General features: G+C 43.5%; 1 protein-coding gene across 1 annotated transcript; it reads left to right on the forward strand.

Moving 5' to 3' along the window:
* Window positions 1-1401: 1401 nt before the first annotated feature.
* Window positions 1402-15863, forward strand: LOC129339698 (vomeronasal type-2 receptor 26-like). Its single transcript, XM_054994278.1, has 7 exons — window positions 1402-1593; window positions 2659-2849; window positions 4207-4495; window positions 5227-6072; window positions 11478-11705; window positions 13664-13790; window positions 14938-15863. The coding sequence occupies exons 1-7, from the start codon at window positions 1402-1404 to the stop codon at window positions 15861-15863; spliced, it is 2799 nt and encodes a 932-aa protein (XP_054850253.1).
* The last annotated feature ends 1317 nt before the right edge of the window (window positions 15864-17180 follow it).

A 17180-nucleotide genomic window follows, 5' to 3' on the forward strand; every position in this document is an offset into this window, starting at 1 on the left:
ACTTCCTTTGGGACTCCTGAACAAGTCCATCCCTATGGGCTACACTGCAGTGGGGGTCAGAGCTTTAAAGGGGGACCACTTGCCTGGCCACCAAATACCAGCCATCCTTTGGAGGGCTAACCCACAGGGCAGTGGGGGATCACCCAGGCAGGTCAAGGCAGAGGTCTGGTGAGACCCCAGAGCTTTGTTAGGGCTCACCGCGGATGCCACTGCGCAGGGTGCTGGGCAGTCTGCTCCTGACATCAAAAGGGGGCCAGGGATTCTGCGGGACCCTGCTCTGTGGATGGAGGAGCAGTATACATCACCCAGACTCCCTCTCACTACACTCGCTGGCCCACTCAACCTGTGCCACTCACTCCCCTTGGTCTCTGCCATCTCCTCCTCCGTGCCCTCACCCTGCTCCATCACTCCTACTCAAACCCACCACCCCAGAGCTCTTCCCAGTCATCCTTTATAAGGCTTCCTTTCCCCACCCCACCCTTCTTCCAGCCTGGATCTGGGCTGCCCCAAGTAGTTGCAGCTGGGGTAGCTGATCTGGCTCCACTGACCTGCACCAGCTGTGTCTTGTTGCCTGGCTGCCAAGCCTCCCTGACATTGCTGATTGCTGAAGGCAGGTCCAGCTGTGGCCCCTTGGCTGCCTGCCCAGTTTCTCCCCCAGAATGCCTGTGGCAGCTCCACCTGAGGTTGCTTGGCTTCTGGCACTCCCTGGGCCTGGCTATTGCTTTCTAGCTGGTGTATAGGCTGGGGCATGGTTCTGGGCTGTTGGGACTGCTTCCCCTCATCAGATAAGGGCTCTGCTTGGGCAGCTGCTGGGTCATTATTTCCCCTGCCCTTGCCTTCTCCCTCTACTTTGCCCAGCCCCCTGCCTTCTCCCTGGATGGTGGGGCTAGCTGGCCTTGCCCTGCCCCTTTCAGCCCCCTGGGGCCTTGGACCCTTGCCCCTTTTTCCTGGCATAGGCAGGTTCTGGCTCTGATGGCTGGCTGGGGCAGCAGGGCTGCTGCCTCCTGGCTGTCTCTCACTGTTTCCTCCCAGCGAGGCTGGGGCTGTGCCTCAGACCCCGGACAAGCTTGACCTGCACCGCTAGTTAGATCCCTTGCTGATTCCAAGTTTATGTTTAATTAGTAAACTGGCCCATATTTTATACCCAAGCAACTTGTCTGCCTTTTATTTCAACTGGGGGTGGGGGGGTAAACACTCCTGAAGTTCTGGGAGTAATGAAAATCTCTCCCCCAGAATGTTGGGAGTGTTTCCGAGATTCAGAGAGGCACAGGAGAAGGAAGGGAGAAAGGGGAAACAGCCTGGGAAACAACTGTTAGTGTTTTTCTTGCATTACTTTTACCCTGCTTTGATGCACATCAAGGGAGGCTTTGAGGTTGACACACTATAGGCTTAGGCATCAGAATGAAGGCCCTCTTAGCTGAACCCCACCAGAAGTTTGAAACAGTCAGATTGGAAACTCACAAAGCTCATGGGGAGTTTGCTAATTATAGAACAGATGATGAACTTTCTGAAAGCTCCCAAATCTCTCAACTACTAGAAGAGCTGGAGACTTCAGGAACAATGATTATCTGCCCTGTCGTTATCAAGATCCATGTGATTAAAAGCTTATTATGGGAATCCCACAGCTAACCAGTGACCACTGTCAAAATGAAAAGTTCAAGTGCTATAAATGTTATAAACTCCAGTCAAAACAGCTTGTGCCACAGAGCTCTGGGAGGTTACTCAGAAGAAGGTCCATTTTTGTCAAAGGTAGCTGTCCTCCAATCTCTGTTAGGGCAAAAATCCAGACAGGAATTTGTAATGATGAAGAGAGCAAGAGTGGAAGAGTGATTCGACCATCACACTAGGGTTTGAGAGAATTAGTATAGGATCTCCACGCTGTCCTGAAGCTCTCTCTATTACTTTGTTTGTTGTTTAGTCATGCTCTCCAAGTCTTAAGCTACTGCAAGTTCAGTCCCTGGAATTGCCAGTTTAAAAAGGATCAAGTAATACATGACGCAGAAGATGCATGCTAGAGAACAGAGAGAGCTGCTACTTATCTGAGTGAACAATACTAAGCTTGACAGACCAATGTCCTCATTCACTATAAGGCAGCTCCATGAGCACTTCACAGGCAGGATAAAAATGCCCTAGTCCTTTGTAGATTTTTTTTGTTTCTGTAACTTTACTTCAGTTGGATTCTATTCTGCTTGCACATTTAAGTTAAAATGTTGCATCCATGCTGTTTTAACCAAAAGAAAGCCTTTTCCAGTTGGGTTTTCTCTCTTCGTGATTTGAAATAGTGATGTGTGATTTTTGTGCCATTTTCTGTTTTGTCGTACTGAATTTTTCATTAAGATGTACATTTTTCATTAGTACTTCAATGTTCCATTTTTCATTAATACTTCAATGTTCCATATTGTGTGGACAAATTCAATTAATTTGTATCTCAAATATATATGTACAACTAGTGTATACATTGCATAAAAACACCTTCAAATTGAGAACAAATCTAGAAAATTCAATAACAAAAAACAAACTGACATGTAAACAAATATAAAATACAATTTGCTTATCCCTCTTGCAGTTACGCTAGTGAATGCCTAGGGAATGTTTCAGCTCTGTACCAGGAATTGGGAACACATTTTTCCAGCATTCCCACTGGTTTTAATATTGCAGCTATTCCTGCTGATGCTGCCCGAGGCTTTCAGCAACACTTCGAAATCCACTTGCCTTAGGCAACCAAAAGTTTCTCATCATTTCCATAGCACTGAAGAGGATATTATCATTGGGGCGTTTGTATCCATTACAGTTCGTGAAAGCATTCTACAAAGTTTTAGAGTACGGCCAGACCTCCATACAAAGGCGTGGTAAGTATCTCTGTTATTTTCAAGACTGAGCATTGAGGCTTTAGGGAATCCTGATCTAACATGTATCAATCTTGTCTAAACCATTCCACTGTGGATTCCGGCTGAGCTGTTCTGCTTCAAACACGCACGTTCATCACTTAGCAATTACGGCATCGAGTGGTGATTTGCCTAAATGAATAGGCAATCTCAAACCTAATGCCACAGTTAGAACGTCTGTGTCATCTCAAACACAATGTTATGTTCTTGGATTGAGCCTGGAGTCATCTTGCATAAAACATTCTAGTATACGATAATTTAAGTAAAGATGATGCGTATGTGAATCAGCATTAATTTTTTATAGTTCTAGATAATAAGCTTAACTGTAACAGGCCAAACAATGTGCGAAAACAGAGCCTGTATCAAGGCCTGAATCCTTACATGGGCAGACAGATGTTCACATACACAGTGTGATTTCCCCCCCCCTTCTACTGCAGCCCCAAATGCCTCCACCTCGAAATCCTACTTCCAACCCAATTTTTCAGTTTTCCGCTTAGAACTTTTACCCCTAAGTTAAACTGGAAATAAGACAATCACTGCCTCTGGAAACTGGAGCTTCTTAGCACAACTAAGAGTCTATTGGAAAATGTATGCCACTCTTTCTGAAGCAACAATATTGTACTTGCCAGTGTTTTCGAAGGTATCGTTGATGCCAATGTTCAGGCCACAACCCTTCACCCTGTACATGCAGGTCCTTCAAGGGTTCTTGGTATAACCACCAAACTCCTTTTTGTTGGAAATGCTGATGCTGTATAGGATGCACTTTGTGATATCCATGAAGTTCTCATCAAGCAAAGACTTCCATAGGATTAAATTTATTAACATCACCTGTAAACCACGCTCACCCCAAGGCTATCCTTCATATTCCCCTGAAGGATCCCCTTCATATCGCCTTCATATTCCCCTGAGCATTTCCTTGTGCAAGCAAGCTGTGCAAGAGGCAGGACCTCTGCATGAATCCCCTCTTATGGAGGCTGTAATGGAGGCTGTACCCTTTTTCATCAACAGGGAGGCATCCTCACTGATACATTATTAGGTGCAAATTCTCTTCCTAAAACAATTGAGACTGAGCAAGGGTTTCTCTATGATAAATTAACTAAGATTCCCAAATAGGAAGGTTTCTGTCAGTGACTAAATTCTACAGTCAGGGACAGCAGCATTAAGGTTTCTCCCTGTTAAATGAGGAAAACCGGGCAGTACTAAGAAGGCTTTGAGCTCCAGCCCAGCTGAATTTCTGTGGCAAGGTCTACAGTTAGATGTTTTTGGAAATGAATCACGCTATGATAAAAAGCTGTCTGCTAATAACAACACCTTTTTGTAGGTTAATGCCTAAAAACTACCAGCATGTTCTTGCCTATACTTTTGTTGTTAATGAGATAAGGAAGAGTAATCTCTTACCCAATACCACATTGGGATCAAGGATCTTTGACAATGCTTTTGATCCACAATTCACATATTGGAACACTCTGAATCTACTCTTCAGAGAACAGCTGAATCCTGCTAATTACTACTGTGACCAAAAGCAGAACTTGATGGCTACCGTTGGTGAACTTAGCTCCCAAAACTCCATTCAGATGGCCAACATGTTAAGTATCTTCAAGATTCCACAGGTATGTGTGTTCTTGTAGATTTACAGATCCAGATATTTTGCAATAGAGAAGTGCCTTTCAATACCCTTTCTGTGTCCCTCTAAGAACTCTCAAATTGGTAGTAGAAACTACTGTCAAATCACAACCAAATCATGGTGACCCTGTAGAGTATTCAAGGCAAGAGATGAACAGAGGTGGGCTGACATAGCCTGCTCCTGCATAGCAACCCTGAACTTCTTGATTGCTTCCTTTCCCAAGTACTAGCCAGTCCTGACCTTGCTTAACTTCCAATATTTGATGAGATCAGTCGAGCCTAGTTTATTCAGGTCAAGGCAAGAAGAATGTATCATTATCACAACCAACCAATGGCTACCCCATCCATGGGGCATTCCAGGCAAGAGATGTGAAGAGGTGGCTGGCCATTGCCTTCCTCCTTGTAGCAACTTCAGTCTTCCTTGGTGGTCTCCCATCCAATCCATAACCATGACCAGCCCTGATAACTTTCAAAGCTCTCGTAAGCCCCAGTTAAGTTGGAGTATTTGGACTGCTTAGTTAAAAGACATCATTCACTCCACTGCTCAGGATTCTGTTAGTTATTCATGATTGCTGATACAGCAGGAATGATAAGAGCAGCCTCTCTCCCTGGATGCATGTTGTTCAGCACCATGCTGTGGCTAGACCTGAAGGGCCATGATGAATTTTCTTGCCTTCCTTTTTGTTTCCTCTGATCAAATCATGATCTTTCTTCTTAGGTCAGTTATGGTTCCTTTGGCCTTACACTGAACGATAAAACTCAATACCCATATTTCTTCTCAATGGTTCCCAATGAGGTTCATCAGTATGTCGGGATTGTTCATCTCCTTAAGTATTTTGGATGGAATTGGATTGGCCTAATCACATCAGATGATGAGGACGGGAAAACATTCCTTCAAAACTTGATGCCAAGATTGTTCCAGAGAGACATTTGCATTGCTTTGAAAGAACAGATTCCGATACTGAAAAGTTACATAAAAATTAAGTCAGCTTTAGAAATTTTGGCAAAGATAGCTTTTAATATCTTATCGAACAAAAGCAACACCATCCTTGTTTATGGGGATCGTCAATCTATGGAAGGTTTACGAATAATTCTACAAAATTATGAAATTTTTCAAGGGCTACCAATAGAGAGAGTTTGGATTATAACATCTCAATGGGATGTTACATCTGTTTTCTCTGTGAATAAATTAACTTCAAAATCTCTCAATGGCTCTTTATCCTTTGCGCTGCACACGAATACGGTGTCAGGATTTGAGGATTTCATTGAGACCATAAATCCATATCAATCGGAGATTTATTTCATCCAACTGTTCTGGTTCCAAGTGTTTCTCTGCTCTCTACCATTATATAATATTTATTACCCAAATGCTAGAAACTGCACAAGGGAGGAGACGATAAGGAACCTCCCAGGAATGGTGTTTGAAATGAGAATGTCTGGTCAGAGTTATGGCATCTACAATGCAGTCTATGCTGTAGCACATGCTCTACATGCCATGTACTCATCGAGAACTTGGAAGAAAGCAATCATGGAAGGAGGACTTCTCAGTGTTCAGCCATGGCAAGTCAGTCACCTTTTTAGTCATAGCTCACTTACAAGCTTAGGTGACACTGTGTAGTCTTATGTCTTAGGTGACATTGTGTAGGAAGTATGCATTATTATTATTATTATTATTATTATTATTATTATTATTATTATTATTATTATTATTATTATTATTATTATTTCTATTTATAAACCACCCATCCTCAGGGGCTCTGGGCAGTGAACAACAGTTAAAATCAATAAAAACAAGAAAACGTTAATTCTAAAATCAACATACAATAAACAATAATAAAATAAATTAACCAAATACATTAAAGTGCAAAGATGGGAGGCTGACATGGCACTGCTCCCTTCAACCACCGAATGCCTGGTGGAAGAGCTCTGTCTTACAGGCCCGACAGAATGATAATATGTCCCGCTCGGCCCGGGTCTCCATTGACAGAGTGTTCCACCAGGCTGGGGCCAGGACTGAAAAGGCCCTGACCCTGGTTGAAGCGAGGCCAGGGACCACCAGTAAACATTTATCCACTGATCAAAGGAGTCTCCGGGGAACATACAGGGAGAGGCGGTCCTGGAAATATGCCAGTCCCAACTCACTCAAGGCTTTAAAGGTAAGAACCAACACTTTGAACCTGATTCAGGATTCAACTGGAAGCCAGTGCAGCTGGTGCAGGACAGGTGTGATATGTGACTGGTAGGATATACCAGTCAGGACCCGTGCTGCCACATTCTGGACCAGTTGTACTTTCCGTATCAGGCCCAGGGATAGCCCAGCATAGAGTGAGTTACAGTAATCCAGCCTGGAGGTGACCGTTGCATGGGTCACTGTAGCCAGGTCCAGGGGTGTTGCCTGATCTGACAGAGATGGAAAAATGTGGACTTGGCAACCACCATGACCTGGGTCTCCATTGACAGGGAGGCATCCAGGAGCACGCCCAGAGTCTTCACCACTGGCAAAGTTGCCAGTGGTGTCCCATCCAGGGCAGGGAGCTGGATCCCAACATCTGGCAGCCCCCATCCCAGCTGCAGGACCTCCGTCTTCACTGGGTTCAATTTCAGCCTGCTCTGTTTCAACCATGCCGTCACAGCCTCCAGAGCTCTAGTCCGATTTTCCAGGTTCGTGTCTGGCCGGCCGGCCATCAACAGATAAAGCTGGATATCATCTGCGTATCAATGACAGCCCAGCCCAAACCTCTGCAACAACTGCTGGATCCCCTGCAGGATCCTGTCAACTTCATTCTGGGAGAGCAGTCTGAAATTATCTAATACAGATGCAGAAGACGGCCAAGGGGTCTCCAGTTCCCTTACTGTATCAACAGTGGGCAGCAGGCCACCGCAAAGTGACAAGATTTTGACTGCAAAATAGCTCACAAAAGCCTTGCAGCCATAGTCGAATTAAGAATTTGGCAGACCGAGGACTGAACTGTTTGAAATAATTGACCCGGGCGTGAGCTAGCGGATGCAATGGAAGCAAGAAAGAAATCCCTCTTTGCTGCTTTCACTGCCACCTCATAGGCTTTCATAAATGTCCTATAAGATGTTCTTGCCTCTTCATTGCATCCCCACCTCCATAGTTGCTCTAGCCGTCTCAGAGACTGCTTCATCTGGCGAAACTCCTCAGTGAACCGAGCTACTAGTTTGCGGGCTCGGAGAGGATGGCAGGGGGCAATAACGTTGATGGTTTCGGAAAATCGGCCATGCCAATCATCCACCAGCTCATCTAACGTATTGCCAAGGGGCATCGGATCCCTTGGCGGCAGCCTGGAAACCAAATGGATCCATAAATCTCTGCGGGTGAGCGTAAATCCACTCATCCCCCACTCGGAAAATGAGCGGCATGCTCAGACAAGCCTTCAGAACAACGTGATCTGACCATGGCACTGCATCATAGGCATCCAGGACCATCATCATCCCAGCCCCCAAAATCAAATCCAGTGTGTGACCTGCTTGATGTGTGGGAGCCAAAAGAAACTGGGAGAGTCCTAGGGCCACCATGGAGGACGCCAGGCAGCAAGGCAAGTAGTGCAAGCAATCCCCTAGCAGCAGCCTTGTAGGCAGGAGCAGGCAAGGGGCAGGGCTGGGTAGATGGAAAAGCCCATCCCTTGATGGAAGAAGCTCCCTTGGTGGCAGCAGCAGCAGGGCAGCCAGACCTCTAGCAGGAGCCTTTGTAGGCTGGAGCAGCAAGAGGCGGGGACGGGCAGATGGAAAGCCCAGCCCTTGATGGAAGAAGCTCCCTTGGCAGCAGCAACAGCAGTGCAGCCAGACCTCTAGCAGGAGCCTTTGTAGGCAGGAGCAGGCAAGGGGCAGGGCTGGGTAGATGGAAAAGCCCATCCCTTGATGGAAGAAGCTCCCTTGGTGGCAGCAGCAGCAGTGCAGCCAGACCTCTAGCAGGAGCCTTTGTAGGCTGGAGCAGCAAGAGGCGGGGACGGGCAGATGGAAAGCCCAGCCCTTGATGGAAGAAGCTCCCTTGGCAGCAGCAACAGCAGTGCTGCTGCTGCTTGCTACCATGTTAGGTAGCCATGTTGGTCTGCAGTAGAACAGCAGGATTTGAGTCTGGTGGTACTTCAGAGATGAACATGATTTTCAGAGTACAAGCTTTTGAGAGTCAAAGTTCCATTTCTCTGATACTGAAGAAGGGGGCATTCACTGTTGAAAGCTAATACCCTGGAAATCTTGTTTGTGTCTAAAGTGCCACTAGACTAAAATTCTATTTTATACACATAGGATCCATTCTCCTTTAACTTTAAATTTTCCACTGCATAAGACAAATGCAAACTATTTAAAATATTTTTAATCTGTGCCCAATCGTAGGATACCTTCTGAACTAGAAATGGACATGAACTGGGAAAAATTCGAACCATATGGTTCATGTTTTGTTGCGTTTCACCACAAACTTTCACTAAATTGCCTCAGTTCATGAACTGGTTTGTTTAGTGCATGAAAATGTTACTTCCCATTTCAATTCACATCTTTATCTTTGACTTGCAGTCAAGGATTTTAGAAAAGAAACTTATTGGATATTTAGACTGAATTGTCTGGTTCCTAGATGCTTAAATATAGGTGGAGACCATCAAAAGCTGAATTCGGAGATAAGCTGTGAGGCTTTTGCGAGCTTTTTTACGGATAAGATCTTGTTTCTCCGCCGCGACTTACCAGCTACAGTTGATACAGTAAATGAACTAGAGGCCCCTTGGCCATCTTTGGGACCCATATTAGATCATTTCAGCCCTCTTTTCTGTGAAGAGGTGGACAGGATTCTGCAGGTGGTACAGCCTACCACGTGCCCCTTGGACCCATGCCCATCATGGCTGGTGAAACCCAGTGTTGACGGGCTTCGGGATTCCTTGGAGGTGATTATAAACCTGTCCTTGAGCTCTAGGGTTTTCCCCAAGGCGCTGAAGGAAGCTGTGGTACGGCCTCTTCTGAAGAAATCATCATTAGATCCTGCTGACCTGTTCAATTACCAACCAATTTCCAACCTTCCATTTTTGGGGAAGGTGATTGAGTGGGTGGCAGAGAAGCAACTGAAGAATTTCCTGAAGGAGACCTAGGCCCTAGACCAGTGGTTACAGCTGGTACAGAATGCAGCAGCGTGGGTCATTGCTAGAGCACCGGTGTGGGAGCATATTACACCGGTGCTACATCAGCTGCATTGGCTGCCAGTGGAGTACCGAATCAGGTCCAAGGTTTTAGTGTTAACCTACAAAGCCCTATGCGGACTGGGACCGACGTATCTACGGAACTGTGTCTCACCATATGAGCCCCGGAGGACTCTCCGATCTGGTGGAAAGCATCTTTTAAGTGTCCCTGGCCCTAGGGAGGCCCGCCTGGCGTCGACCAGGGCCAGAGCCTTTTCAGTCCTGGCCCCGGCCTGGTGGAATGCTCTGTCTTGCGAGACAAGGGCCCGGCAAGATTTGCTTGCATTTTGCCAGGCCTGTAAGACAGAGCTATTCTTCCAGGCATATGGCTGATGCCAGGTGGTGCCCCCCCCCGTGGAGGGGGGGTTAAACCATCGCCCCTATGTGAACACAGATGCTGTTGCCACACTCATTACCATTGCATGTATTCCCTCTGGTAGAACCACTATGCGGTAGAACCGCTGTACCATTTAATGCTTTTAAATGTTTTTAAATGTACTATTTAATGCTTTTAAATGTTTTTAATGGTGTGTGATATTTGTATTTTGTTATCTGCCCTGAGCCTGCGAAAGCGGGGAGGGTGGAATATAAATATAATAAATTAAATTAAATTAAATAGTCAATGATTTTACATGTTATTTGGGTTGATTGTTCTATAGAAACATATTGGTATGTATTTCCCTTTAAGAAATGGTTCCTATGAAATGGAGTTGTGTGATTGGAGGGTTTATATAAGACATCTGAGGCTTTTACAATACTGTGACTGGTATTTTTGTGAATGATACCCTGTTGTAAGAAATTGACATAATGGAATTTGTGTTTGTTACTTTTTTGCCTTCAACTGAATGTTTAAAATGATTGTATTCTTTTGCCTTCAACTGAATGTTTAAAATGATTGTATTCTTATCAGATGTATTTATTTCCACTGTCTGTGTATTTTTTGATAAAGATGTGAATAGAAACAGGACCAATGAGGATCTAGACAACCCACCAGAATCAGAACCAAGAAAATATTCTTCATTTAGGACTTTTCACCGTCACTTGGAAATGCCTACATTTGAGAGAGCTTTGTGGACTCTCCCACACTGTGTGGATATTGAGTGCTTTTGACCCTTGTCTGTTGTGTTTCATGTATACAGTTGTATGCTTGCCTTATTGGTGCTAATTGGTGCACTTTAATATGAATGTGGAATATTGGATACATTAATGTTTACAATAGCACTTTAGCAGCAGCACTTTATTTATACATAGGTACAGGTTCCTTTAAAAGTAGTACCTTTTCGAATGATTTCTCCAGCTTTGCTCTGAGAGTCATATTAACTTGCTAGCCTTTCGTTGTCTACATAAAAAGTATACTGTTGCTTATTCAATTGTCACATTGCCAAGTTAAATTGTGTACAAACATGTTTATTAGTAAGTTCACTCAGGTCTCTTGTTTGCTTTTGTGAGCTTCAAGATTGCAGCAGGGTGACCATTTACAAACTAATTGCAGTCCTAATAGTTGAAATATATGGGGTGAATGCCAGAGTGGAGGGCATTTCAGGAGTCCCCATAAATCCTTAACAAAGTGGTATGCAGCTTTCCCTCTTAATAAACACATTGAACAACTTTGTATTTGAAGAATTTTTTTTTTAAAAAATCTCACTTTCTGAAATTAATAATCTGCCGACATTAAAAATTTGTTGCACGGGCTCCAGAGGCGCATCACAGCAAGTTACAGCTATATAATATCTGATCATTTCTCATCAGTTTTATTCAAATATAATCTTTTTCTTTTCTTATCTAGATGCATTTGTTTCTGAGAAATGTCCGTTTTAACAATAGTGCTGGGGAAAAAATCTGTTTTGATGCAAACGGACACCTAGCAGCTGGCTATGATATCACGAATCTGGTCATATTTCCCAATCAAACTTTCCAGAAAGTACGAGTTGGGAAGGTGGACCTCCAAGCTCCTGCAGGCCAAGAGTTCACCATTAATGGAAGTGCTATTGTGTGGAATCAGAAGTTCCAGCAGGTGCGGATAACAGTTTTAAACTAAAAGATACTTTTGAGAAAGGATTCCTTTCAGAAACTGAAATAAACAGTGACGCAGTTTTCCATATCCTTACAAATCCAAACTGGAGATTTGACCAATAAGATGCTTGACCCATAGGACCATCATGGGGAAGGGAATTTCTTTTTCTGAAATTCACTATTTTAGATATAGATATTCATTCCTCTTTTCTGTCTTTTAAGGGTAAGGTTTCTCCTTCATTCAAAGAGAAATCAAGGTGACATTTGTAGCCCCAGCCCTTGCATTTGTTTTGTTATATACCCCAGAGTGGTGTTCCAACAGGAAGGCATGGGAAGTCGTTGCCTGTCTTGGAGCATCTACAGAGTAAATTTCTTAAATGGTACAGAACCACCCTGCCTGCCCCCCCCAATAAATTTGTGATCAAAAAGTCTAAATTCCTAAAAAGAGAAAAAGGAAAGACTTGCTGGACTTCAGGGATAAACTGAGTAAAAACAAATTAAGAAAATTTCAACCCCATTGATTCATCCCTTTTCTCTTTAGCCCAAAGCATCTCTGAATACAAACAGTTATGCAATCAACAGAGTACTTAGGATGATCCAACATGACAAAACAATGTGTGTCCTAATGAATTCACCAGAACTCTTCATCAGGAAGAATGTCCAAAAAGAAAAAAGAAAAGAGGGGGGATTTCTCACGTCATGATTTTAAGACCTCTTCATGCCAGTATTTGAGTACTTGAGGAAAAGAAGTTTAGATGATGCCAGTATCAGGCTATGTCCTGGTTTCTGTGAGGAAGAGAACCCATAAACTACAATGACCAATGATTTTTCGGTGATCATTGTAATACCAGGCAAAAGTCACAAGAAGTCCTTTGTAGGCAGCGACCAAAGGAGCCACTGTGTAGTCATTGAATTTACTTCTTTATAACATTTATTAGCTGCCTTTCCACCATGCAGGAACACAAAGCAGCATCCAAAATAAATAAAATATTTAAACATGAATAAAACAAAATTTAAAAACACAAGTCAAAAAATGTACTTTTAAAAGTTTTAAAACACAGTTCAGAAACTGCCCATAAATATCAACAAAAAGACAATAAAGACCAACCTTAACATCCTGAGAGAGGTTCTTTGGACTGCCACCAAAATGGCACCCTCTTGTGTACCCACCAAACATGCTATCTGAATTGATGGGACACTCGGGAGGACCTCTCCCTGTGATCTGAATTCCCAGGCAGAAACATACGGGAGCATTAACAAGATGGAGGTTATGCATATGGTAGACAGTCGATTCAATACAAATTGGATAGCTGAACTTTGTACACCGATCTCTTGTTGGTCCCATTCTTCTACAACTAAACACCTTCAGGCCTACAGCAGGCTCTTGCTCCAACACAAATAGGAGAATGCTGTGCAGATGGGAAAGCAGCACCAAAAAAATATTTTTAAAAGATATTACCCCATGATGGCCCAAGATAGGTCTTATATGTGAGAACCCAAATGCAGCTGAAGCACAGATGCAAAATCAAACACAATACTGCCTGAGAGCACATCTTCTGAAGTGCTAAGAAGAAATGAATGTCAATCACATTTTTTACAAAGTTCTTTGCATCCTCCATCATGAGGGATTTTAGCAGTAGAAATATTTCACATGAGGATCAAAGGGGATTCAGGCATCAGCAAGCGGATATTTAGAGGATGAGAGGAAGGGGACAGCTGGGGTGTTGGTTGTGGGAAGCGTATTTGGAAAAGGAAGATCAGATGCTGCTGTAAGGCAAATGAGGTAAGTTGGATAAGGGTAAGTTGGGTAAGTTGGACCACGATAGTGAACATCAAACATGTACCAGGTATAGATGAGTCAGGGATGGAACTTGTTACTGTGTTTTTCTGTGCAAAGCCCAGAATTGAGAGGTAAAGATAAACCAAGTTACCTATCACCTTTCTTGCGGTTATGTGTAGAGTGTCCCAAAGGCTACGTGTGTCCCGAACTGCCACTCAGGATACAGCAGGGTTGTTCAGGAGAGGAAGCCAGTTTGTTGCTACGATTGTGCTCAATGCCCTCAAGGGAGCATTTCAAACCAGACTGGTAAGTGAAAGCCTTTATCTTGATTGGGGGAAATTCCACCTGCCTAGCATTGAGCCCTGCCATGTCAATATTCTGTATAAGAAAGGTGTAAGTGGTCTACAATGATATCTATGGCCTGATTCAACCTGACATAACTTTTCTTAGTTGGAGAAGCTTCCCCTACATGATTCCTGCAAGCCCAGTGACTTGGTTTTGGATATGCTATAATTTGGCCACATGAGGAGAGGAAAAGTTTAGCAACATCTCTACTTACCATGTCTATATTTTAATTGACGTGAATTTCAGGAGCCACAACAACATCTCAAAGAACATATGCAGCATTAAGTCCAGGGCAATTATAAGAGGGGATCTCTGTAGTTAAAGTATATAGGGGAAAAAACTTGCTCTTTATCATGATTAATAGTACAAAAGCCATAATTCAGAATGAAAGTGAGCAAAACGATTTGAGGTAGGTAGTTATGTTGGTCTGCAGTAGAGGAGCAAGACTAGAATCCAGGAGCTCTTTAGAGACCAATAAGATTTACAGAGTAGAAGCTTTCAAGAGGCAAAGTTACAATAACTTCTTTTAAAACTTTGTGTTAATAATTGATCTAGTGTTTTTGACTAGTAGTGAACAAAATATCTTTTCAAATAATGCTGTGATAAGAAATATAACTACAATGCCAAGACCATGGCAATACAGCCCGGAAAACCCACAACAACCATCGGTTTGATTTTTGTTTTCTTTTTAACAATGATAATGATAACCTATGGCTGGATTCAACCTGATACTGCTTTCATTTGCTATTTCAAGTATATAGGGGTGACACCTGATGTTTTGCATCACATACTACAATAGCCATGATATAGAATAATATGGAGCAAAAACATATTGGGTAGGTTGCTGTGTTGGTCTGCAGTAGAACAGCAGGACTGGAACTAGTGACGTTTTAGAGACTAAGAAGGTTTTCAGGGTATAAGCTTTCAAAAGTCAAAGATACAATAACTTCTTTGAAAAATTTGTTAATGATTGACAGTGGTTTTGAGGAATAGTGAACAAAGTTTCTTTTTTATCTAATAATGCAGTGACAGTTTGATGGGCATGATGAAGATGAGTCATATTTGTGTGTTTGTGAATAATTAATGAGAGCCTAATTATGCATTACAGATGCTGAAAAATGTGAGAAATGCCCTGAAGATCAGTATCCTAATAAGAAACAGGATGAGTGCATTCCTAAAGGGATCTCCTACTTATCCTTTGAGGACCCGATGGGAGCAGGCTTGGCTTCTGTTGCCATTTTGGTTTTTGTGATTGCAGTTGCTGTGATGGGAATCTTTGTGACACACTGGAACACACCTATTGTGAAAGCCAACAATTGCAGCATCACATGCATCCTGCTCTCCTCTCTGATGCTTGGCCTTCTGTCTTCCTTCCTCTTCATCGGCCAGCCTGGGACTGTGACCTGTCTCCTCCGGCAAACACTCTTTGGCATCATCTTCTCCCTTTCAGTTTCTTGCGTCTTGGCCAAAACCATCACTGTGGTTCTTGCCTTTATGGCCACAAAGCCATCAAGCAGGATGAGGAAATGGGTGGGGAAGAGAATGGCTCTCTCAGTCATCATGTTTTGTTCTTTGATTCAAACTGTCAACTGTGTTACTTGGCTGGCAACCTCACCCCCTTTTGTAGAGTTCGACACGCGCTCCCAGGTGATGGCTATCATTCTACAATGCAATGAAGGATCAGCAGCCATGTTTTACATGGTTTTGGGCTACATGGGTCTTCTGGCCATCATCAGTTTCGCTGTGGCTTTCCTAGCAAGAAAGCTGCCTGATTCTTTTAATGAAGCCAAGCTGATTACCTTCAGCATGTTGGTCTTCTGCAGCGTTTGGGTTTCCTTTGTCCCAACATATCTCAGCACCAAGGGGAAATACATGGTGGCCGTGGAGATCTTTTCCATCTTGGCCTCTAGCACTGGCTTATTGGCTTGTATCTTCTTCCCAAAATGCTATATTATTTTAGTCCGGCCAGAACTAAACACCAGAGAGCAGCTAGTAAGGCAAAAAGGACAAAAGAGCATCACACTTAACTCTTGAAGACTAATTATTTTTGAACATTCTCCTTTTACTATTCCCAGTTTAGTGGTAAAGGGACATCTTTATCAGTACCATGCCCTATGATGTCATCTACATTATGAGTCAAACACTAAGAGCAAGAGAAGTGTGTTAATAGACAAGAAAAAGGGAGATGTGTTTGGACAGCTGTCCCACTCTTTCTGATACTTTTCTTCATCTTCACTATATATGTACTTATGAGCTGTCCAGTTGCAACTGACTAATGGCAACCCCAGGAGGGGACTTTCAAGGCAAGTGCTTTCGGGAGCACTTCACTCTCCTTCCCTTAAGAAAGATAAAACTATACACTTAATATGATGCTTAAAGGACAGAGTTTATTCTCTACAGAGGCTAAGACCATTTTCAGAGCCCTTCTAGGTCTTCCAAACTACTGTTGCTCATGTCAGCAGGGAAATCTCTGAGAGTAGACCACTGACTTCCCTGCACAAGACTCTCAGTCCTGCACTGTCCTGTTCCTTAAAAGAGCCCTTTGTGCTGTAGCCACCACTTAGAAAGTCTTGGTATTGTTGTGTGAATTTTTTTGGCTTTCCCCACTGGGTTGGGATGAATGTTATTGAGGGCAAGTGTTGGTTCCCACACCACTCTTGGGCAAATTGACATATCCTATTTCCCAACCAGATCCTGCCTGTTTTTGGTTCGTTCCGTGGCTCCCCGGCCAGGCAACCCTTAGACGGGAGCACTTCACTCTCCTTCCCTTAATAATGTTAAAACTATACACTTAATATGATGCTTAAAGGACAGAGTTTATTCTCTACAGAGGCTAAGACCATTTTCAGAGCCCTTCTAGGTCTTCCAAACTACTGTTGCTCATGTCAGCAGGGAAATCTCTGAGAGTAGACCACTGCCTTCCCTGCACAAGACTCTCAGTCCTGCACTGTCCTGTTCCTTAAAAGAGCCCTGTGTGCTGTAACAACAGCTTAGAAAGTCTTGGTATTACTGTAAGCAGAAATATATGCTGTTCCTTTAAGAATTTGGATCATGGGAATCATTGTTCCACTCTCTCCCCCCCCTCCCCCCCCCCAGGAGAGAGAGACATATGAGATTTTAACAGCTTATCTGTAAGCAGTCAACCCGGTCTTCGTTAGTTGTACAACAGTTTTCTTATAGCTGTGTGTAATCTTAAAAGTGTACAAGCCTCTGGAGTTTAAAATGGCTACCGTATATCCACCAAAGAGCCTCTGCCATTGCCACATCCCACCTGGGAGAACCAGGCATGCAAGGAATGCTGCCCTGGAATGCAGAGTGACTGTGGCTTGATTGGATTTACTGCCATCCCGG

The sequence above is a fragment of the Eublepharis macularius genome, chromosome 12 (assembly GCF_028583425.1).
Source record: "Eublepharis macularius isolate TG4126 chromosome 12, MPM_Emac_v1.0, whole genome shotgun sequence".
NCBI lineage: Eukaryota > Metazoa > Chordata > Lepidosauria > Squamata > Eublepharidae > Eublepharis > Eublepharis macularius.